Here is a 25,287-nt window from a genome sequence, read left to right as displayed (position 1 = left end):
TATTTATTTATTTATTTATTTATTTATTTATTTATTTATTTATTTATTAGTTTCATTTTATCAATTATACTTTTTAACAAAATGTAATTTGGTAGCATTGCTTCTAGATTGTTCTAACTTCTTACCCACGTTAGTAATTTGGTAAATATGCTATTAAATAAATCACGCATTCTTAATGAGGCACTGAAGTAATTTTTATTTAATTCACCAATTATTTCTCATCTTCCTGAATTGATAGCATTTGAATTGAAAGACAGCTATAAGATTAAATGCTTTCACCATTTTTCTCCCACTAGATGTCACACGAGACCTTTAGTATAATTTAGTTATAACATCTACAACTCCTCCTCCATACATGGTGAACGGGATAACCCGTCATCGAGCATCATTATAACTTGGAACCTCGATAATACGTGCTCGGAGGAAAATAGGCTCACAACGGAACGGTTTTCCTGCATAAAACATTAGTTTTGTAGATTGATGACCCACTGGATTACGGTTGTTTTTCCGTGTCAACGATGTTGTGGGACGGAGCAAAAGGACGCACTTGGATTATTGCGGTTCTGCTGCTTTGGCTTTGTGACTGCTCTGCTTCCCTGTTAACCTATTCTGTTCCCGAGGAGGTGAACAAAGGGGCTGTTGTGGGAAATATTGCGAAGGATTTAAACCTCAACGTACACGATTTGGAGAACAGAGATTTGCGCATTGTTTCGAGTTTCAGTAAGACATATTTTGATGTGAATTTGCGCACGGGGAACCTCTTTGTCTCGGAGAGAATAGACAGGGAGGAGCTTTGTCCGCATGTTAACAAATGCTCCATCAAAATTCAAGTTGCTTTGAACAATCCTGTTAGTGTACACCGAATAGAAATCAGTATTCTTGATATAAATGACAACTCGCCTGCATTTGTAGAACAGACACACATTTTAAACATCTCGGAATCGCAGTCACCAGGAGAGAGATTTCCCCTCCCAGTGGCGCTGGACGCAGACACAGGAAGTAACGCAGTAACGAGCTACAAGCTAAACCAGAATGAATATTTCTTGCTTGATGTTCAGAGTGGAGAACACGGTGTGTCTGCAGAGCTGCTGCTGCAGAAAGCTTTAGACCGAGAGAAACAGTCTGTGATTAAGCTTGTTCTGACGGCGGTAGATGGAGGTAAACCACCGAGATCAGGGACTTTACAGCTGCTTGTTAATGTTTTAGACGTGAACGACAACACACCTGTGTTCAGCAACTCCCTTTATAAAGTGCAGGTTAAAGAAAACGCTGTTCCCGGATCGTTTGTTATTAAATTAAATGCAACAGATTTAGATGAAGGAATGAACGGCCAGATTCGATATTTGTTCATTAAGAGAGGAAATGTTGATTTATCAGATATTTTTTATCTAAATTCTGAAACAGGAGAAATATCAGTTAAAGGTGAATTAGATCATGAAGAAACGCGGGCTTATGAAATCAGAGTCCAGGCCAAAGATCAAGGCCCCGTCCCTCGTAGCACTCATGCTAAACTTTTGATAGAAGTAATAGATGTTAATGATAACGCTCCAGAAATATCTGTGACGTCACTAATGACTCCTGTGAGAGAAGACGCACAACTGGGTACAATCGTTGCATTAGTTACAGTCAGTGATAAAGATGGAGGGAACAACGGTGTCACTAAGTGCAGTGTTGTTGGGTCTGTTCCCTTTAAACTAAAATCAAATTATAAAAATGATTATTCGTTAGTAGTAGATGGACCACTGGACAGAGAAAACACTTCTCTTTATAACGTCACCATTACAGCTACAGATGAAGGGAGTCCACCTCTGTCCAGCATCCGGGTCATTACTGTTAAACTATCTGATGTCAATGATAACCCCCCTCAATTTTTAGAGCCTGTCATTAATGTTTATATTAAAGAAAACAGCGTAATAGGCTCTGTTATGTACACAATCAGCGCCATTGATCCTGATCTTGATGAAAACGGAAAAGTTACCTACAAGTTGTTGGACATTTCTCCCAGAAATATTCCAACATCATCTGTTTTAAACATCAACTCAGAGACTGGAGACATCATCAGCCTGCAGTCTTTTAACTACGAGGAGCTAAAAACATTTCAGTTTAAAGTTCAGGCCACAGACTCTGGTGTTCCTCCACTCAGCAGCAACGTGACTGTTAACGTTTTAATCCTGGATGAAAATGACAACAATCCAACAATTCTGGCTCCTTATTCTGAGCTGAGTTCTATTAACAGTGAGACCATCCCCTATTCTGCTGAAGCAGGATACTTTGTAGCAAAGATCAGGGCTGTGGACGCAGATTCTGGATACAATGCGCTGCTTTCTTATCACCTGACGGAGCCCAAAGGAAACAACCTGTTCAGGATCGGAACCAGCACCGGGGAGATCAGGACTAAGAGGAGGATGAGCGACAACGACCTGAAGAGTCACCCCTTGGTGGTGCTGGTTTCTGATAACGGAGAGCCTTCTCTGTCAGCTACTGTGTCTATTGATGTGGTGGTGGTTGAAAGCACAGCTGACATCCAGACTCAGTTCAGAAACGTGCCTCTTAAGGAGGACAGCTTCTCGGATCTGAACTTGTATCTGTTGATCGCCATCGTGTCGGTGTCGGTCATCTTTCTGCTGAGTCTGATCAGTCTAACAGCTGTCAGATGCCACAGGACAGACGGTGGTTTCAGCAGGTACAGCGCCCCGATGATCACCACCCACCCTGACGGGAGCTGGTCTTACTCTAAAGCTACTCAGCAGTATGACGTGTGTTTCAGCTCAGACACACTGAAGAGTGACGTAGTGGTTTTCCCCGCCCCTTTCCCGCCTGTAGATGCTGAACTGATCAGTATTAATGGAGGAGACACTTTTACCAGAACGCAGACCTTACCTAACAAAGACAAGGTGAGACGTGCCCTTCTGTATGTTAATTAGGAAGCATGCACTGATATTGGTCTGTAAATGTAATGTCTGAATAATTTTAAGATGGTGCAGATTCCAAAATGAGTGTTAATATTCAATTAAAATGTTTTAGATTTTAAAGATTATTCTCAGCTACTTTATTTCCTATTGCTAAATATATAAAATACACAGATAGTGTTTTATTTTTCAACAAACAATTTTCCCACGTTTTTCAACATTTGCACTGAATTTCGAGTACACTTGTAATCTATTTTTTCCACGTGTAAAAAGCTTCTTATTTACGATGATCAATTAAATGGGTTCACACGAGTTTAAAATAATCTTTAATGTAGCAAGTAAAAAGACACTGCCATCGACCAGTGCGCTGTCCACGGTGCTGAAATGTTTTTGAGTTCGCATTGCTTAAATAGTTAAGATTCAGGTGTTCTTTTCTTTAACACCGTGGAGTAAATGTGTTGTTTGTAAATTTGCACTTTACAGCAAAAATAGAAAAAGCGTTATTATTATTATTATTATTATTATTATTGTTGTTGTTGTTGTTGTTATAATAATAATAATAATAATAATTATTATTATTATTATTATTACCCTTTTTACAGTAATAGGGGAAAATAATGCAATTCAAAGAACCTGCGCTGATTCTGCCACACTTTTTGTCACAGCTTTGCGTCTGTTGGGCATTTTTCCACTCTATTTTATTTTCTGTTGTACGTTATTTACTGTTGTTTTGTAGAACCGTCACGAGATGTCGCTCGAGACCGTTCAACAGTCCAATTTTAACGACTTAGAGACCCCTCCTAAACACATGACAAAATGCTGAAACGTCATCATCTGGTATGCCTTTGTGGAAACAGCTCGCAGACGAAGTAAGCCCAACACGAGTGAGGAGCCTCTACAGAACATGAGCAACAGACTGTTTGATATCCCTGCGAGGACAAGAAAAGAGGAATAGCTCATCCGTTTCCTTTTTGTGTGAATAGCGATGGCTGCGCGGACACAATGGAATAATATTGGAATATTCTTGCTCGCTTTTCTTTGTCTCTCTGACTGGTCCATGGCTCAGATATCTTACACCATTTCAGAGGAGGTGGACAAAGGCACTGCGGTGGGAAATCTCGCTAAGGATTTAAATCTCAGTGTGCAACAGCTCCAGGCCACGGGTCTACAGATCACATCTGGGTACATAAAACGGTATTTCGACATCAGCCATGAGTCAGGAGCTCTTTTTGTTAGTGACAGGATTGATCGGGAGGAGCTTTGTCCTAATATGGTCAAGTGCTCTTTAAGCATCGAGGCCATACTGAGTAACCCTCGCAGCCTCCATCGAATTCAAGTTTTGATAAATGACATTAATGATAACGTCCCTTCTTTTCTTGAAGAAATTATTACAATTGATATGTCTGAATCTTCACACGTTGGGGAAAGGCATCCACTGCCGGTGGCCCACGACGCAGATGCGGGCATTAATTCAGTAAAGACGTACAAGCTAAACACAAATGAATATTTTACTTTAGATATACAGAGCGCGGGCGACCGGAGCGTGTCTGCTGAGTTAGTGCTGCAGAAAACACTAGACAGAGAGAAAGAGGCTGTTATTGAACTCACTCTCACTGCATTTGACGGAGGAAAACCACCTAAAACCGGAACGTTACAAATACATATACACGTCTTGGATGTCAATGATAATCCTCCTGTATTCAGCAAAACTCTGTACAAAGTCCAGGTGATTGAAAACCCGAATGTTGGCGATTTGTTACTCACGCTCAGTGCGACCGATTTAGACGAAGGTGTTAATAGTCAGATCGTTTACTCGTTTACAGAGAGAGCGCGACTGAGCTTAGAAGATAAGTTTGCAATAAATAACAACACGGGAGAAATCACAGTTAAGGGTAAAATTGATTATGAGGAAAACCAGGCTTATGAAATCCGTGTTCAAGCGCGAGACAAAGGCACTCCTCCACGCAGCGCGCACAGCAAGGTTTTAGTGGAAGTTGTTGATGTGAATGACAACGCTCCAGTAATCACAGTGTCATCACTCATGAGTCCAGTTAAAGAAGACGCGGAAATAGGCACCGCCGTTGCTATGGTGACGATCACCGACAAAGATGGAGGAAGAAATGGACTGACTAAATGCGGGGTGTTAGTCACCGGTCCGTTTAAATTAAAATCTAACTACGAAAATTACTATTCATTGTTGGTTGATGGGAGTCTTGACAGGGAAGCTATATCCATGTATAATATATCAATCGAAGCGACAGATGAAGGAACACCTGCTCTGTCCAGCACTGCTGTAGTTACTATCCAGGTTTCTGACGTAAATGACAATGCTCCTCGGTTTCCCGATGCGCACATTAACGTTTTTGTTAAGGAAAATATCCCAACTGGAACTACAATTTACAGACTCACCACGGAGGATTTGGATTTAAACGAAAACGCTAAATCTGCGTATCAGTTGATTAAAGGCACTTCTCAAAGAGCACAGAATGCCGCATTAGTAAATATCAACTCAGAGACTGGAGACATCATCACCCTGCAGACTTTTAACTACGAGGAGCTAAAAACATTTCAGTTTAAAGTTCAGGCCACAGACTCTGGTGTTCCTCCACTCAGCAGCAACGTGACTGTTAACGTTTTAATCCTGGATGAAAATGACAACAATCCAACAATCCTGGCTCCTTATTCTGAGCTGGGTTCTGTTAACAGTGAGACCATCCCCTATTCTGCTGAAGCAGGGTACTTTGTAGCAAAGATCAGGGCTGTGGACGCAGATTCTGGATACAATGCGCTGCTTTCTTATCACCTGACGGAGCCCAAAGGAAACAACCTGTTCAGGATCGGAACCAGCACCGGGGAGATCAGGACTAAGAGGAGGATGAGCGACAACGACCTGAAGAGTCACCCCTTGGTGGTGCTGGTTTCTGATAACGGAGAGCCTTCTCTGTCAGCTACTGTGTCTATTGATGTGGTGGTGGTTGAAAGCACAGCTGACATCCAGACTCAGTTCAGAAACGTGCCTCTAAAGGAGGACAGCTTCTCGGATCTGAACTTGTATCTGCTGATCGCCATCGTGTCGGTGTCGGTCGTCTTTCTGCTGAGTCTGATCAGTCTAATAGCTGTCAGATGCCACAGGACAGACGGTGGTTTCAGCAGGTACAGCGCCCCGATGATCACCACCCACCCTGACGGGAGCTGGTCTTACTCTAAAGCTACTCAGCAGTATGACGTGTGTTTCAGCTCAGACACACTGAAGAGTGACGTAGTGGTTTTCCCCGCCCCGTTCCCACCTGTAGATGCTGAACTGATCAGTATTAATGGAGGAGACACTTTTACCAGAACTCAGACCTTACCTAACAAAGACAAGGTAAGACCTGACCTTCTTGTGACTTTAGCAATGAAGCAACTTAGTCGTAATCAATATAGTAAATATATTATCTCATTGATATTTGGTTGAGATTTTACACACATGTTCAAATTACGTGCAAGTTTTTATTTTTATTTACTTATTCATTTATGTATTTTTATTCACGAAAGAAGCTATTTTGGAAAGCATACTTTCAAATAATCATTTAGTCTCATAAAATATTCCTAAGTTTTTTGTTAAGAAACCAAACACTGTTTAATCAATGCTATATTGTGTTTCTAAATACCTTGCAGACGTCCAAGCATTGTATCCTATTATCTACGGTTTTAAAATAAAATCGGGTTTCTGATCAAAACAATCAGAGAAAAAGATTTGCATACATTTTAATTAATGCACTGTCCATGGTGCTTACATTTTATCGTGTCCTTTCTGTGTGATTTAAGACTGTGGTGTTCGTTATGAAATAGATTTTAGTGTTTTCACACTCTAAATTCAAATATATCAATGTATTATTATTATTATTATTATTATTATTATTATTATTATTATTATTGATTTGTAAAAGGGAAATAAATAATAATCCAAGACTAATTTATTCATGTATTGATGGTAAACATTTACATTATGTTATAAATCTAATTAGAAATACTCCGGAAGATGCTAAACTATGATAACAGCATCACTTGATGAATGTGTTGCGATCATTTTGGTCCTCTTTTTAATTTGACATTTTGCTTTTACTTGTACAGGGCATAAAACTCTGTCCGTGGTTCTGAAATCTATCAGGATTATTTTAAAGCAAATTAAGATGTAACCCAAAATGTCAGACACCGTTTTTTTTTTCTTTTGACTGTTTGTCACGCCTTTAAACATGTTCGTACTTTAAATCTTTTATTTATGCACAGAAATGCACACTTACTCAGAACTAGTCAATAGGTGAGGAAATTGGAACAAACACAGTTTATAAAAGGGGAAAACATGCATTTCCTTTTTTATTTTATTTTACATCAGTTATTTTTTTGTTTATTTAATATGCGTGATGTGTTTATCAAACATGTTAATTGCTTGAGGTGAGTCTCCATATTTTGCGTACAGATTTCTGGAGTTCTAACTGAACGGTTCCGGTGAAATATTGTTAAATTCTGGGTGTGAGCAGTTACCACTAATGACAGCTGTCCATCTAATCAATTAACAGGAACAATGAGCTTGTACATTTACAGTGATCCTCTATTCAGTAATTCTGTTTCTGTCGCTGACCAAAGCCAAATGCTAAAAGACTTATAGAGGATGGACTGATTTATGTTCATATAGAAGTGTACTTAAGTTTAAACTTGTTTAGAAATATTACAATGATTCGTTTTGTTCCTATATCACAGAAACTCCGCTTCTGCTTTACCCACACATAATTTTTCACTGTTAATATGGTGCAGTTACTATAAGTGTCCATTAGGAGACAGTCTAGACCGTGACACCAACCATAGGTCCTCAGTGTGTGGACGATCCCTCCTACGCTGAAAACGTCACAATTTTTCTTCGGGCTTTGTTAGACGGAGACGCTGCGCGAGGTGGAATGGATAATCACCGATCCTGAAGTATTCGGTTTAGATGTATTTGTTCATGTTATTCTAAATTGTTCGTCTTGAATTCACGGATCTATGATTGATCTTTGTTAAACGGAACTATGTTTTTTCTTGGAAGAACGACTTCTTTGAGGATTTATCTGCTGCTTTTTGTGTTGGAGTATAATTGTGGTGCCGTTTCCGGGCAGCTCTCTTATTCTGTGCAAGAGGAGGTAAACCTGGGGACTTCGGTTGGCAACCTGGCCAAAGATCTGAACCTGAGTTTGCAGGACTTGGAGTCACGCATGTTTCAGATAGTAGCTGGAGCAAAGAAAAAGTATTTTGATGTTAATTTGAAGTCGGGATTTCTCTTGGTGGTTGAGAAAATAGACAGAGAAGAGCTGTGTGCCAAAGCTACAAAATGCACAATGAACGTCGAGGCTGTAATTAACAAACCACTTAAACTTTATCGGATTGAGATTAATATTCTGGACGTTAATGATAACCCGCCGGCTTTTAAGACAAAATCACAAACCATAAACATGGCAGAGAGCATTTTACCAGGGGTTACATTCCCCGTGCTTTCTGCGTACGACAGTGATGTGGGGAAAAATGACATTAGCACATATAAACTCAAGCCTAACGAGTACTTTACACTGACGGTACATAAAGGTGAGAGTGTGTCGGCTGAGTTAATTCTGCAGAAATCATTAGACCGTGAAAAGCAAGCTTTGATTAAACTCACCCTTACTGCTTTAGATGGAGGAACACCGGCTAAATCTGGCACGTCAGAGATCATAATTCACGTCTTAGATATCAATGATAACATCCCAGCTTTCACAAAGACGTTGTACAAAGCAAGCATCACAGAAACTGCAGCACTTGGAACAACGGTACTGACGGTGTCTGCAGCTGACGCGGATGATGGATTAAACAAAGAAATTGTGTATTCATTAAATTCAAAGGATCAGGATCACGTACTGCAAATGTTCGAAATTGATTCTGAAACAGGAACAATTAGAGTTAAAGGAAACATTGACTTTGAACTTAACCCAGCTTTTGAAATTCGTGTACAGGCCACGGACAGAGGCCAGCCTCCCTTGACAGCACAGTGCAAGGTGCTGGTGGAGGTGGTGGATGTTAATGATAACGCGCCTGACATCACTGTGACGTCACTGTTCAGCAGTGTAAGAGAGGACGCGGAAATTGGGACAGCAGTTGCACTTGTTTCAGTTCTGGACCGGGACGGGGGTAAAAATGGAGAAGTTAAATGTGACATTTCGAGTCTACTTCCTTTTAAATTGGAAACAAATTACAAAAATTATTATTCTTTGGTAATTAGTGATGGGCTGGATAGAGAGCTGATTCAACAGTACAACATTACTGTCATAGCAACAGATGCAGGCAGCCCTCCTCTCTCTAACACAAGTGTAATCACAGTTCAGGTTTCTGATGTGAATGATAATGCGCCCATGTTTTCTGAGACGGAAATTAATGTGTATGTGAAAGAAAACAGTCCAGTTGGGACACTTTTGAAAACAATACATTCAACTGATGCTGACGCTGATGGTAATGGTCGAGTGGTTTATTCAATATTCAGTAATAATAATTTAGTCCCAATCTCGTCAGTAATAAACATCAACTCAGAGACTGGAGACATCATCAGCCTGCAGTCTTTTAACTACGAGGAGCTAAAAACCTTTCAGTTTAAAGTTCAGGCCACAGACTCTGGTGTTCCTCCACTCAGCAGCAACGTGACTGTTAACGTTTTAATCCTGGATGAAAATGACAACAATCCAACAATTCTGGCTCCTTATTCTGAGCTGGGTTCTGTTAACAGTGAGACCATCCCCTATTCTGCTGAAGCAGGGTACTTTGTAGCAAAGATCAGGGCTGTGGACGCAGATTCTGGATACAATGCGCTGCTTTCTTATCACCTGACGGAGCCCAAAGGAAACAACCTGTTCAGGATCGGAACCAGCACCGGGGAGATCAGGACTAAGAGGAGGATGAGCGACAACGACCTGAAGAGTCACCCCTTGATGGTGCTGGTTTCTGATAACGGAGAGCCTTCTCTGTCAGCTACTGTGTCTATTGATGTGGTGGTGGTTGAAAGCACAGCTGACATCCAGACTCAGTTCAGAAACGTGCCTCTAAATGAGGACAGCTTCTCGGATCTGAACCTGTATCTGCTGATCGCCATCGTGTCGGTGTCGGTCGTCTTTCTGCTGAGTCTGATCAGTCTAATAGCTGTCAGATGCCACAGGACAGACGGTGGTTTCAGCAGGTACAGCGCCCCGATGATCACCACCCACCCTGACGGGAGCTGGTCTTACTCTAAAGCTACTCAGCAGTATGACGTGTGTTTCAGCTCAGACACACTGAAGAGTGACGTAGTGGTTTTCCCCGCCCCGTTCCCGCCTGTAGATGCTGAACTGATCAGTATTAATGGAGGAGACACTTTTACCAGAACTCAGACCTTACCTAACAAAGACAAGGTAAGCTGTCTGAGATTTACTATTTGAATTTTTGTAATTTTCACAATTATTTTGAAATATAGTCCTGTCCTTGTGGATGTTTAGTCCTCCCTAGAGTGAATTTAATATCTAGCCCATTGTATTAAATGTTTACCTTAATATGAGAACAGAAATGTGTTAAGTGTTTCTCAATCTAAGTGGCAGTTAGTGTTTTTCTTCAATCTAAGTCCAAATAAAACCTATTTGATTGAAGCTGTTTAGACTATGAACATTGAGCTTTCCAGTTTCGGTCATCTAAACCGTTTTGAAGTATTTTCACAAACCATCTTCTTTCATCCAGTCTCTAAAACACGACGGCAATTTCCGGTTTTACAATACGAAAAACAAACAAATCAATTGTTTACACATAATGCTGTGACATGTATGTTTTGTCTGTAATTAACATGAAGGACCAACATTTGCTCATTTACTTTAAGATAACCGTGCATTTAAGTTTTTGTCAAATCAAAGTCATGTTATGCAAGTCTTCTCAAGTTTCTTTTATATGCACACAAGCATGATGCCATTTTTTGAATAAGTTAAGATCCTGTGAGATAGCAAACAAAAGATCTGTGAGTTTAAGCATGTTTTAAGAAAAAAGTAGGCAGCAACATAAATGTTTCTCAAATGTTAGTGGCGCTGTCCGAGGTACTGAAGTAAAACAGGGCCACATAACGTAGTTTTCCCCCCTCTCTTAATCAATTGTCCGTATTCCTCTAAGACTGAAAAAAATTGTAGCCATTTTAAACACTCCTGGGTATTCAGAAATAGTTGGTTTTAAAAAGTAAATCTAAATCAACATATTATTGGACAAATAATATTAATTTGAAAAGTATTTACAAATAATTCAATAAAAATGTGGATTTTTGTTTAAAATTATATGGTAACTGAATGACTAATAATATTAGCTCCAGGTTAACAGAAATAAAATGATAAAACGTGATAGTCAACATTCTCAAGTGTGACACTAAATCCGATTAGGTTAAAATATTTCCCTTTATTTATTTATTTATTTATTTATTTATTTATTTATTTATTTATTTATTTATTTATTTATTAGTTTCATTTTATCAACTATACTTTTTAACAAAATGTAATTTGGTAGCAATGCTTCTAGATTGTTCTAACTTCTTACCCACGTTAGTAATTTTGGGTAAATATGCTATTGAAGAAATCACGCATTCTTAATGGGGCACTAAAGTAATTTTTATTTAATTCACCAATTATTTCTCATCTTCCTGAATAGATAGCATATGAATTGAAAGGCAGCTATAAGATTAAATGCTTTCAACATTTTTCTCCCACTAGATGTCACACGAGACCTTTAGTATAATTTAGTTATGACATCTACAACTCCTCCTCCATACATGGTGAACGGGATAACCCGTCATCGAGCATCATTATAACTTGGAACCTCGATAATACGTGCTCGGAGGAAAATAGGCTCATAACGGAACGGTTTTCCTGCATAAAACCTTAGTTTTGTAGATTGATGACCCACTGGATTACGGTTGTTTTTCCGTGTCAACGATGTTGTGGGACGGAGCAAAAGGACCCACTTGGATTTATGCGGTTCTGCTGCTTTGGCTTTGTGACTGCTCTGCTTCCCAGTTAACCTATTCTGTTCCCGAGGAGGTGAACAAAGGGGCTGTTGTGGGAAATATTGCGAAGGATTTAAACCTCAACGTACACGATTTGGAGAACAGAGATTTGCGCATTGTTTCGAGTTTCAGTAAGACATATTTTGATGTGAATTTGCGCACGGGGAACCTCTTTGTCTCGGAGAGAATAGACAGGGAGGAGCTTTGTCCGCATGTTAACAAATGTTCCATCAAAATTCAAGCTGCTTTGAACAATCCTGTTAGTGTACACCGAATAGAAATCAGTATTCTTGACATAAATGACAACTCGCCTGCTTTTGTAGAACAGACGCACATTTTAAACATCTCGGAATCGCAGTCACCAGGAGAGAGATTTCCCCTCCCAGTGGCGCTGGACGCAGACACAGGAAGTAACGCAGTAACGAGCTACAAGCTAAACCAGAATGAATATTTCTCGCTTGATGTTCAGAGTGGAGAACACGGTGTGTCTGCAGAGCTGCTGCTGCAGAAAGCTTTAGACCGAGAGAAGCAGTCTGTGATTAAACTTGTTCTGACGGCGGTAGATGGAGGTAAACCACCGAGATCAGGGACTTTACAGCTGCTTGTTAATGTTTTAGACGTGAACGACAACACACCTGTGTTCAGCAACTCCCTTTATAAAGTGCAGGTTAAAGAAAATGCTGTTCCCGGATCGTTTGTTATTAAATTAAATGCAACAGATTTAGATGAAGGAATGCACGGCCAGGTTCGATATTTGTTCATCAAGAGAGGAAATGTTGATTTATCAGATATTTTTCATCTAAATTCTGAAACAGGAGAAATATCAGTTAAAGGTGAATTAGATCATGAAGAAACGCGGGCTTATGAAATCAGAGTCCAGGCCAAAGACCAAGGCCCCGTCCCTCGTAGCACTCATGCTAAACTTTTGATAGAAGTAATAGATGTTAATGATAACGCTCCAGAAATATCTGTGACGTCACTAATGACTCCTGTGAGAGAAGACGCACAACTGGGTACAATCGTTGCATTAGTTACAGTCAGTGATAAAGATGGAGGGAACAACGGTGTCACTAAGTGCAGTGTTGTTGGGTCTGTTCCCTTTAAACTAAAATCAAATTATAAAAATGATTATTCGTTAGTAGTAGATGGACCATTGGACAGAGAAAACACTTCTCTTTATAACGTCACCATTACAGCTACAGATGAAGGGAGTCCACCTCTGTCCAGCATCCGGGTCATTACCATTCAAGTATCTGATGTTAATGACAGCCCCCCTCAATTTTTAGAGCCTGTCATTAATGTTTATATTAAAGAAAACAGCGCAGTAGGCTCTGTTATTTACACAATCAGCGCCATTGATTCTGATCTGGATGAAAACGGAAAAGTTACCTATAAGTTGTTGGACATTTCTCCCAGAAATATTCCAACATCATCTGTTTTAAACATCAACTCAGAGAATGGAGACATCGTCAGCCTGCAGTCTTTTAACTACGAGGAGCTAAAAACATTTCAGTTTAAAGTTCAGGCCACAGACTCTGGTGTTCCTCCACTCAGCAGCAACGTGACTGTTAACGTTTTAATCCTGGATGAAAATGACAACAATCCAACAATTCTGGCTCCTTATTCTGAGCTGGGTTCTGTTAACAGTGAGACCATCCCCTATTCTGCTGAAGCAGGGTACTTTGTAGCAAAGATCAGGGCTGTGGACGCAGATTCTGGATACAATGCGCTGCTTTCTTATCACCTGACGGAGCCCAAAGGAAACAACCTGTTCAGGATCGGAACCAGCACCGGGGAGATCAGGACTAAGAGGAGGATGAGCGACAACGACCTGAAGAGTCACCCCTTGGTGGTGCTGGTTTCTGATAACGGAGAGCCTTCTCTGTCAGCTACTGTGTCTATTGATGTGGTGGTGGTTGAAAGCACAGCTGACATCCAGACTCAGTTCAGAAACGTGCCTCTTAAGGAGGACAGCTTCTCGGATCTGAACCTGTATCTGCTGATCGCCATCGTGTCGGTGTCGGTCATCTTTCTGCTGAGTCTGATCAGTCTAATAGCTGTCAGATGCCACAGGACAGACGGTGGTTTCAGCAGGTACAGCGCCCCGATGATCACCACCCACCCTGACGGGAGCTGGTCTTACTCTAAAGCTACTCAGCAGTATGACGTGTGTTTCAGCTCAGACACACTGAAGAGTGACGTAGTGGTTTTCCCCGCCCCGTTCCCACCTGTAGATGCTGAACTGATCAGTATTAATGGAGGAGACACTTTTACCAGAACTCAGACCTTACCTAACAATGACAAGGTAAGCTATCTGAGATTCACAGTTTGAACGTTTTGCAAAATGCACAATTATAACGACAAATAGTGATCCATGTGATGTGATTCTCACCACTTAAGTGATTTAAATTTCTGACTTATTCCTTAAATATTCAGCAAAATGTTTGAACTTGCAGTTGAAATTGATTTTAGTTAGATAATTAATTGTTTTTTTGATTAACATTTTTCCTCAAATCTCCGGTCAATAATTTATTTTTTAATAATTGAGTTTTTCTACTCTAATCTATTTAAATTTGGTCACAATGCTTTCCCCCTTTAATCACTATACCAACAATGCTCTTTTTTTCAATCACAAATACAAATTTATTACTAAGATACCAAAAACTGTTTTAATAGCAGGAGATACAGTATGTATCTGTAAATACTAGAAAATGTAAAGGCAGCTGCATTGATATAATAAAAGGTTCATTTTGTCTTCGTTGTAATTTAAAATCACTTAAATTTATTTATTTTTTGAAAGCAAACGTTTGCATAGAGATTCGTATCTCATACCTGCTGTATGACTGCAAATTAGGTTAGTAGATCGGTTTTTCTTAGAAATACATTTTGCACATATCAGTTTAGCACAATTAAACATAAATCACCCAGTTGCACTTAAGGTATGTTTGGGTTTGACAATAAAATGTGATATTAAGAGATAAGAATTAAACAGCAAAGGATTTGTTAACCTACCGTGAAATGGCGCTGTCCGTGGTTCTGAGCATGTCTAGACTTACAACGCGTTTGGTTTGTTTCTTCTCCTTCAAAAATATTTATGTCCTTCTAAAAAGCAATATTTTTATTTGGTGGAATTTTTATTTCTCATCTAGCATTTTGGAACCAATCCAACATATATAGCATACTCTTTTAAACAATTGTTTTCTTTTAAACAAGATTCATACATATTTAAAACAAATAAAACGATAGAAAATGTATGTATCTTTTGTAATTTTTATTTACTTATTTATTTTTGGTAAAATAAAAAACGATTTCATTTATCAGGACTTTGATTAAGATAGTACGATACTGAACAGCATAAGTCAGCGTTCACACATTCATTTGGATCTGATTAGCTCAAAATATTTTAGTTTGATTCTCTTTTTATTAATAACTCTTGAAAACAACATAGTTTTGGGAACTTTGCTTTAGTTTTGTTACTTGAAACGGATTAAAATATCTATTATAAATAATCGTATATCAAAGAAAATATAACTCTTTTTAATTTATTATTCGCTGAAGTCATTAAAGGATTACTTAAACGTATTCCATGGTAAAAATAATATCTGTGTTGTTCCTGTTTGAATTCTATTGAAAATAAAAGATAGTAAAGACGAAACACTATTTCATGAACGTTCTCCCACTAGATGTCGCAAGAGACCTTTATAATAATTTAACTCACACAGCTCCTCCTGCGTACATGTTGATTAGAATAACCCGTCATCGAGCACCACCATTGCTTTTCCACTTCACCATACGGTAGACGACAAGACGCTTAAAACGGAACGCTTTTCCTGCATGAAACAATAGCTTTGTAGATTAATGACCCACTGGATTACGGTTGTTTTCCGTGTCAACGATGTTGTGGGACGGAGCAAAAGGACGTACTTGGATTTTTGTGGTTCTGCTGCTTTGGCTTTGTGACTGCTCTGCTTCCCAGTTAACCTATTCTGTTTCCGAGGAGGTGGACAAAGGGACTATTGTTGGGAAAATTGCAAAGGATTTGAATCTAAATTTACGTGATTTGGAGGCCAGAGATTTACGCATTGTTTCCAGTTTCAGTAAGACATATTTTGATGTGAATTTGCGCACGGGGAACCTCTTTATATCGGAGCGAATAGACAGAGAGGAGCTTTGTCCGCATGTCGACAAATGCTCCATCAAAATACAAGCTGCTCTGAACAATCCAATGAATTTATACCGAATAGAAATCAGCATTCTTGACATAAATGATAACTCGCCTGCGTTTGTAGAAAATACGCTTTACTTAAATATCTGGGAATCGCAGTCACCAGGAGAGAGATTTCCCCTCCCAGTGGCGCTGGACGCAGACACAGGAAGTAACGCAGTAACGAGCTACAAGCTAAACCAGAATGAATATTTCTCGCTTGATGTTCAGAGTGGAGAACACGGTGTGTCTGCAGAGCTGCTGCTGCAGAAAGCTTTAGACCGAGAGAAGCAGTCTGTGATTAAACTTGTTCTGACGGCGGTAGATGGAGGTAAACCACCGAGATCAGGGACTTTACAGCTGCTTGTTAATGTTTTAGACGTGAACGACAACACACCTGTGTTCAGCAACTCCCTTTATAAAGTGCAGGTTAAAGAAAATGCTGTTCCCGGATCGTTTGTTATTAAATTAAATGCAACAGATTTAGATGAAGGAATGAACGGCCAGATTCGATATTTGTTCATCAAGAGAGGAAATGTTGATTTATCAGATATTTTTTATCTAAATTCTGAAACAGGAGAAATATCAGTTAAAGGCGAATTAGATCACGAAGAAACGCGGGCTTATGAAATCAGAGTCCAGGCCAAAGACCAAGGCCCCGTCCCTCGTAGCACTCATGCTAAACTTTTGATAGAAGTAATAGATGTTAATGATAACGCTCCAGAAATATCTGTGACGTCACTAATGACTCCTGTTAGGGAAGACGCTCAACTGGGTACAATTATTGCATTTTTAACGGTGGCTGATAAAGATGGAGGGAACAACGGTGTCACTAAGTGCAGTGTTGTTGGGTCTGTTCCCTTTAAACTAAAATCTAATTATAAAAATGATTATTCGTTAGTAGTAGATGGACCATTGGACAGAGAAAACACTTCTCTTTATGACGTCACCATTACAGCTACAGATGAAGGGAGTCCACCTCTGTCCAGCATCCGGGTCATAAATGTTAAACTATCTGATGTTAATGATAACTCCCCACGATTTTTAGAGCCTGTCATCAATGTTTATATTAAAGAAAACAGCGCAGTAGGCTCTGTTATTTACACAGCAAGCACCATTGATTCTGATCTGGATGAAAACGCAAAAGTTACCTATATGTTGGTGGATATTTCTCCCAGGAATATTCCAACATCATCTGTTTTAAACATCAACTCAGAGACCGGAGACATCATCAGCCTGCAGTCTTTTAACTACGAGGAGCTAAAAACATTTCAGTTTAAAGTTCAGGCCACAGACTCTGGTGTTCCTCCACTCAGCAGCAACGTGACTGTTAACGTTTTAATCCTGGATGAAAATGACAACAATCCAACAATTCTGGCTCCTTATTCTGAGCTGGGTTCTGTTAACAGTGAGACCATCCCCTATTCTGCTGAAGCAGGGTACTTTGTAGCAAAGATCAGGGCTGTGGACGCAGATTCTGGATACAATGCGCTGCTTTCTTATCACCTGACGGAGCCCAAAGGAAACAACCTGTTCAGGATCGGAACCAGCACCGGGGAGATCAGGACTAAGAGGAGGATGAGCGACAGCGACCTGAAGAGTCACCCCTTGGTGGTGCTGGTTTCTGATAACGGAGAGCCTTCTCTGTCAGCTACTGTGTCTATTGATGTGGTGGTGGTTGAAAGCACAGCTGACATCCAGACTCAGTTCAGAAACGTGCCTCTAAAGGAGGACAGCTTCTCGGATCTGAACCTGTATCTGTTGATCGCCATCGTGTCGGTGTCGGTCGTCTTTCTGCTGAGTCTGATCAGTCTAATAGCTGTCAGATGCCACAGGACAGACGGTGGTTTCAGCAGGTACAGCGCCCCGATGATCACCACCCACCCTGACGGGAGCTGGTCTTACTCTAAAGCTACTCAGCAGTATGACGTGTGTTTCAGCTCAGACACACTGAAGAGTGACGTAGTGGTTTTCCCCGCCCCGTTCCCGCCTGTAGATGCTGAACTGATCAGTATTAATGGAGGAGACACTTTTACCAGAACTCAGACCTTACCTAACAATGACAAGGTAAGCTATCTGAGATTTACTGTTTGAACGTTTTCCAAAATGCACAATTATAACGACAAATAGTGATCCATGTGATGTGATTCTCACCACTTAAGTGATTTAAATTTCTGACTTAGTCCATAAATATTTAGCAAAATATTTGAACTTGCAGTTGAAATTGATTTTAGTTAGATAATTAATTGTTTTTTGATTAACATTTTTCCTCAAATCTCCGGTCAATAATTTATTTTTTAATCATTGAGTTTTTCTACTCTAATCTATTTATATTTGGGCACAATGCTTTCCCCCTTTAGTCACTATACCGACAATGCTCTTTTTTCAATCACAAATACTATTTTATTACTAAGATACCAAAAACTGTTTTAATAGCAGGAGATATGTCTCTGTAAATACTAGAAAATGCAAAGGCAACTGCATTGATATAATAAAATGTTCATTTTGACTTCGTTGTAATTTAAAATGACTTAAATTTATTTATTTTTCGAAGGCAAACGTTTGCATGTTTAAAGATTTGTATCTCATACCTGCTGTGACTGCAATTAGGTTAGTAGATCGGTTCTTCTTAGAAATACATTCTGCCCATAGCAGTTTAGCACAATTAAACATAAATCACCCAGTTGCACTTAAGGTATGTTTGGGTTTGACAATAAAATGTGATATTAAGAGATAACAATAAAACAGCAAAGGATTTGTTAACCTACCGTGAAGTGGCGCTGTCCGTGGTTCTGAGCATGTCTAGACTTACAACGCGTTTGGTTTGTTTCTTCTCCTTCAAAAATATTTATATCCTTCTAAAAAGCAATATTTTTATTTGGTGGCATATTTATTTCTCATCTAGCATTTTGGAACCAATACAACATATATAGCATACTCTTTTGAACAATTGTTTTCTTTTAAACAAGATTCATACATATTTAAAACAATTAAAACGATAGAAAATGTATGTATCTTTTGTAATTTTTATTTATTTATTTATTTTTGTTAAAATAAAAAACGATTTCACTTATCAGGACTTTGATTAAGATAGTACAATACTGAACAGCATAAGTCAACGTTCACACATTTATTTGGATCTGATTAGCTCAAAATATTTTAGTTTGATTCTCTTTTTATTAATAACACTTGAAAACAACATAGTTTTGGGAACTTTGCTTTAGTTTTGTTACTTCAAACGGATTAAAACATATATTATAAATAATCGTATATCAAAGAAAATATAACTCTTTTTAATTTATTACTTGTTGAAGTCATTAAATGTTTACTTAAACGTATTCCATGGTAAAAAATACTATCTGTGTTCCAGATTGAATTCTATTGAAATTAAAAGATAGTTAAGACGAAACACTATTTCATGAACGTTCTCCCACTAGATGTCGCAAGAGACCTTTATAATAATTTAACTCACACAGCTCCTCCTGCGTACATGTTGATTAGAATAACCCGTCATCGAGCACCACCATTGCTGTGCCACTTCACCATACGGTAGACGACAAGACGCTTAAAACGGAACGCTTTTCCTGCATGAAACAATAGCTTTGTAGATTAATGACCCACTGGATTACGGTTGTTTTCCGTGTCAACGATGTTGTGGGACGGAGCAAAAGGACGCACTTGGATTTTTGTGGTTCTGCTGCTTTGGCTTTGTGACTGCTCTGCTTCCCATGTAACCTATTCTGTTTCCGAGGAGGTGGACAAAGGGACTATTGTTGGGAATATTGCAAAGGATTTGAATCTAAATTTACGTGATTTGGAGACCAGAGATTTACGCATTGTTTCCAGTTTGAGTAAGACATATTTTGATGTGAATTTGCGCACGGGGAACCTCTTTATATCGGAGCGAATAGACAGAGAAGAGCTTTGTCCGCATGTCGACAAATGCTCCATCAAAATACAAGCTGCTCTGAACAATCCAATGAATTTATACCGAATAGAAATCAGCATTCTTGACATAAATGATAACTCGCCTGTGTTTGTAGAAAATACTCTTTACTTAAACATCTCGGAATTGCAGTCACCAGGAGAGAGATTTCCCCTCCCAGTGGCGCTGGACGCAGACACAGGAAGTAACGCAGTAACGAGCTACAAGCTAAACCAGAATGAATATTTCTCGCTTGATGTTCAGAGTGGAGAACACGGTGTGTCTGCAGAGCTGCTGCTGCAGAAAGCTTTAGACCGAGAGAAACAGTCTGTGATTAAGCTTGTTCTGACGGCGGTAGATGGAGGTAAACCACCGAGATCAGGGACTTTACAGCTGCTTGTTAATGTTTTAGACGTGAACGACAACACACCTGTGTTCAGCAACTCCCTTTATAAAGTGCAGGTTAAAGAAAATGCTGTTCCCGGATCGTTTGTTATTAAATTAAATGCAACAGATTTAGATGAAGGAATGCACGGCCAGGTTCGATATTTGTTCATCAAGAGAGGAAATGTTGATTTATCAGATATTTTTCATCTAAATTCTGAAACAGGAGAAATATCAGTTAAAGGTGAATTAGATCATGAAGAAACGCGGGCTTATGAAATCAGAGTCCAGGCCAAAGACCAAGGCCCCGTCCCTCGTAGCACTCATGCTAAACTTTTGATAGAAGTAATAGATGTTAATGATAACGCTCCAGAAATATCTGTGACGTCACTAATGACTCCTGTTAGGGAAGACGCTCAACTGGGTACAATTATTGCATTTTTAACGGTGGTTGATAAAGATGGAGGGAACAACGGTGTCACTAAGTGCAGTGTTGTTGGGTCTGTTCCTTTTAAACTAAAATCAAACTATAAACATGATTATTCGTTAGTAGTAGATGGACCACTGGACAGAGAAAACACTTCTCTTTATAACGTCACCATTACAGCTACAGATGAAGGGAGTCCACCTCTGTCCAGCATCCGGGTCATTACCATTCAAATATCTGATGTTAATGACAGCCCCCCTCAATTTTTAGAGCCTGCCATTAATGTTTATATTAAAGAAAACAGCGTAATAGGCTCTGTTATGTACACAATCAGCGCCATTGATCCTGATCTTGATGAAAACGGAAAAGTTACCTACAAGTTGTTGGACATTTCTCCCAGAAATATTCCAACATCATCTGTTTTAAACATCAACTCAGAGACCGGAGACATCATCAGCCTGCAGTCTTTTAACTACGAGGAGCTAAAAACATTTCAGTTTAAAGTTCAGGCCACAGACTCTGGTGTTCCTCCACTCAGCAGCAATGTGACTGTTAACGTTTTAATCCTGGATGAAAATGACAACAATCCAACAATTCTGGCTCCTTATTCTGAGCTGGGTTCTGTTAACAGTGAGACCATCCCCTATTCTGCTGAAGCAGGATACTTTGTAGCAAAGATCAGGGCTGTGGACGCAGATTCTGGATACAATGCGCTGCTTTCTTATCACCTGACGGAGCCCAAAGGAAACAACCTGTTCAGGATCGGAACCAGCACCGGGGAGATCAGGACTAAGAGGAGGATGAGCGACAACGACCTGAAGAGTCACCCCTTGGTGGTGCTGGTTTCTGATAACGGAGAGCCTTCTCTGTCAGCTACTGTGTCTATTGATGTGGTGGTGGTTGAAAGCACAGCTGACATCCAGACTCAGTTCAGAAACGTGCCTCTAAAGGAGGACAGCTTCTCGGATCTGAACCTGCATCTGCTGATCGCCATCGTGTCGGTGTCGGTCGTCTTTCTGCTGAGTCTGATCAGTCTAATAGCTGTCAGATGCCACAGGACAGACGGTGGTTTCAGCAGGTACAGCACCCCGATGATCACCACCCACCCTGACGGGAGCTGGTCTTACTCTAAAGCTACTCAGCAGTATGACGTGTGTTTCAGCTCCGACACACTGAAGAGTGACGTAGTGGTTTTCCCTGCCCCGTTCCCACCTGTAGATGCTGAACTGATCAGTATTAATGGAGGAGACACTTTTACCAGAACTCAGACCTTACCTAACCAAGAAAAGGTGAGTTTTGCAAATATGTCTTTTTTTATGTTTTCAACGTGTGCCTCAAATGATTCTCCATTATAAGCAGATGCACAGTGGAATTTGAAATCCGAACTAAGTTCTCTCTTAGGGCATTTTAATTGCTAAGTAACCGTAATTATTTTTCATTGGGTGCTCTCCATGGTTCTGAAATTCAGCTCAATGCAATGTGGCATCTTGTTTCTGTCGAGCATACATTTCCTGTTGGTGAATCCTTTAAATAACTAAAATCACGCAGTGGCGGGTTTTTATGTTCTGTACTATTTTATTTAAACTAAGATAAAATAAATACAACGTTAATAATTGAGGGTTTATTTGTAAATGTAGAGGACAAATACACGATTCATATTAATTAACTAAAACGTTGTGTTTTACTTTATCACATTTGAAATATTTTGGAATGACAAGAGAATGTGAACTCATCTCATTCCTGGCTGAATTGCTACGCGCGGGGTCGCTGATGACCATACTTTCCCTGATATCTGGGTTTTCTGTCTCCTCCTTTCCTCGTTCAGTCGCAGTAGCCCGTGCTTGCTTTGTGCAGTGAACGCGGGTGGTGAGAAGCAGGCGAGGAGTGGCGCGGTTGGATCTTAAAATGTTCTTTATCGAATAACGTTTTATGGATGGGCATATTCTGGATCTTGTTATAATCAACGATGGACAGTGGAGGGGATTATTGGATTGTCTGTGCGCTTCTAGTGCTGTGTGTGTCCGACTGGTCTGCTGCTCAGATATTATACTCCATCAATGAGGAGGCGGACAAAGGAACTGTGGTCGGGAACCTCGCAAAGGATTTAAATGTGAACGTTCGGGACCTGCAAGCGAGGAATCTTAATATCGTTTCGGGATACAGTAAGAAATATTTCGAGCCAAATTTTAAAACAGGAGACCTTTTAATTAATGACAGAATCGATCGCGAGGAATTCTGCCCCAATAAGATTACGTGCACATTAAACTTGGAGGCTATACTGAGTGATCCCGTGGTGCACAGACGCATTGAGGTAGTGGTTGTTGACATCAATGACAACGTGCCTACTTTCTTTGAAAAATCATTTTCGGTTAATATATCTGAATCCTCGCCGACAGGCGAGCGTTTCTTGCTTCCTTTAGCTGTCGACGCGGACACGAGCAGCAATTCAGTAAAAACGTACAAGCTGAGCCCAAACGAGTACTTCTCCCTCGTTGTGCAGAGTGGAGGAGAGCACAGCGCGTCTGCCGAGCTGGTGCTGCTGAAAGCTTTAGATCGAGAAAGACAGAATGTTGTTGGACTCACACTAACAGCTGTGGATGGAGGAAGACCTCCCCACACTGGAACCGTTCAGATAATTATTAATGTTCTAGATGCAAATGATAACCCCCCATCTTTCAGTAAATCTCTGTACAAGGCTCGAGTTAATGAAAACGCTGCAGTTGGATCATTAGTTATTCAACTTAACGCCACGGATTTAGACGAAGGAGATAACGGGAAAGTAATTTACTCTTTTGTCAAACGTGCAAATATTAATCCCTCTGATTTGTTTGATCTAAACGCGGAAACGGGTGAGATCAGTGTCAAAGGTCAGTTAGACTTTGAAGCACAACGAGCGTATGAAATTCACGTTCAAGCTACAGATAGAGGCGCGTCACCTCGGAGAGCTAACGGAAAGCTCCTGATCGAGGTAGCAGATGTTAATGACAATACGCCAGAAATTGTGGTGACGTTACTCATGAACGCAGTGAGAGAAGATGCAGAAACCGGAAGCGTCGTTGCTTTGGTGACGGTGACAGATAAAGATGGAGGAGCAAACGGAGAGACTAGCTGTAATCTTATTGGCTCATCACCTTTTAAACTTAATTCCAATTATAAGAATTACTATTCGTTAATTGTAGATAGACCACTTGATCGAGAAGAACAAACGTTTTACAACGTGACCGTCACAGCACGAGATAAAGGGATCCCGTCTCTATCAAGCACCAGCGTAATTCAAGTGGAGATTGCTGACGTTAATGACAACGCCCCTGATTTCCTTGAACCCATGATAAATATTTATGTAAAGGAAAACAGTCCAATAGGAACTCGAATCCACGTGATACAGGCAGTCGATTCTGATTTAAGTGAAAACGCGAGAGTAACATTTAAATTAGAAGGTGCTTCTAAAAATATTCCCATTAATTCCTTTGTAAATATAAACTCGGAAACTGGAGAAATATTCAGCCTGCAGTCTTTTAACTACGAGGAGCTAAAAACATTTCAGTTTAAAGTTCAGGCCATAGACTCTGGTGTTCCTCCACTCAGCAGCAATGTGACTGTCAACGTTTTAATCCTGGATGAAAATGACAACAATCCAACAATTCTGGCTCCTTATTCTGAGCTGGGTTCTGTTAACAGTGAGACCATCCCCTATTCTGCTGAAGCAGGATACTTTGTAGCAAAGATCAGGGCTGTGGACGCAGATTCTGGATACAATGCGCTGCTTTCTTACCACCTGACGGAGCCCAAAGGAAACAACCTGTTCAGGATCGGAACCAGCACCGGGGAGATCAGGACTAAGAGGAGGATGAGCGACAACGACCTGAAGAGTCACCCCTTGGTGGTGCTGGTTTCTGATAACGGAGAGCCTTCTCTGTCAGCTACTGTGTCTATTGATGTGGTGGTGGTTGAAAGCACAGCTGACATCCAGACTCAGTTCAGAAACGTGCCTCTAAAGGAGGACAGCTTCTCGGATCTGAACCTGTATCTGCTGATCGCCATCGTGTCGGTGTCGGTCGTCTTTCTGCTGAGTCTGATCAGTCTAATAGCTGTCAGATGCCACAGGACAGACGGTGGTTTCAGCAGGTACAGCGCCCCGATGATCACCACCCACCCTGACGGGAGCTGGTCTTACTCTAAAGCTACTCAGCAGTATGACGTGTGTTTCAGCTCAGACACACTGAAGAGTGACGTAGTGGTTTTCCCCGCCCCGTTCCCGCCTGTAGATGCTGAACTGATCAGTATTAATGGAGGAGACACTTTTACCAGAACTCAGACCTTACCTAACAAAGACAAGGTGAGTCCGAGTATATTTCAAAATGTTGTACAATTTGCTAATAAACCCACAACCACGAATTT

At 40.2% G+C, this 25,287-nt stretch overlaps 3 protein-coding genes and 1 pseudogene across 13 annotated transcripts in view; all 4 read left to right on the top strand.

Moving 5' to 3' along the window:
* The window catches only part of LOC107395889 (protocadherin 2 alpha c), a 171,913-nt gene that overhangs the window by 113,414 nt on the left and 33,212 nt on the right, over nucleotides 1-25,287 (top strand). Inside the window, exon 1 of one of the 11 annotated variants that reach the window (XM_054734135.2) lies at nucleotides 44-2,894. The exons of 7 other annotated variants lie outside the window; for them this stretch is intronic. In XM_054734135.2, the coding sequence (XP_054590110.2) occupies nucleotides 519-2,894 (2,376 nt within the window). In that variant the 5' untranslated portion in view covers nucleotides 44-518. Of the gene's footprint in view, nucleotides 1-43; nucleotides 2,895-15,840; nucleotides 18,221-18,273; nucleotides 22,179-22,235; nucleotides 25,226-25,287 lie in introns of those variants that run through there. 3 more of the 11 variants (XM_070551803.1, XM_054734133.2, XM_054734137.2) reach the window with 3 other exon arrangements.
* LOC107395885 (protocadherin alpha-2) lies at nucleotides 3,608-6,368 on the top strand. The gene has a single exon (XM_054734141.2). It carries the CDS (start codon nucleotides 3,895-3,897, stop codon nucleotides 6,361-6,363), a length of 2,469 nt encoding a protein of 822 aa, XP_054590116.2. The 5' UTR covers nucleotides 3,608-3,894; the 3' UTR covers nucleotides 6,364-6,368.
* LOC107395884 (protocadherin alpha-8) lies at nucleotides 7,955-11,063 on the top strand. The gene has a single exon (XM_015975362.3). It carries the CDS (start codon nucleotides 7,955-7,957, stop codon nucleotides 10,355-10,357), a length of 2,403 nt encoding a protein of 800 aa, XP_015830848.3. The 3' UTR covers nucleotides 10,358-11,063.
* LOC139070147 (protocadherin alpha-5 pseudogene) lies at nucleotides 11,131-14,289 on the top strand (annotated as a pseudogene).

The sequence above is a fragment of the Nothobranchius furzeri genome, chromosome 1, assembly GCF_043380555.1.
Source record: "Nothobranchius furzeri strain GRZ-AD chromosome 1, NfurGRZ-RIMD1, whole genome shotgun sequence".
NCBI lineage: Eukaryota > Metazoa > Chordata > Actinopteri > Cyprinodontiformes > Nothobranchiidae > Nothobranchius > Nothobranchius furzeri.
Note: the sequence above shows the minus strand (reverse complement) of the source record. Positions and strands in the feature narration are given on the sequence as shown.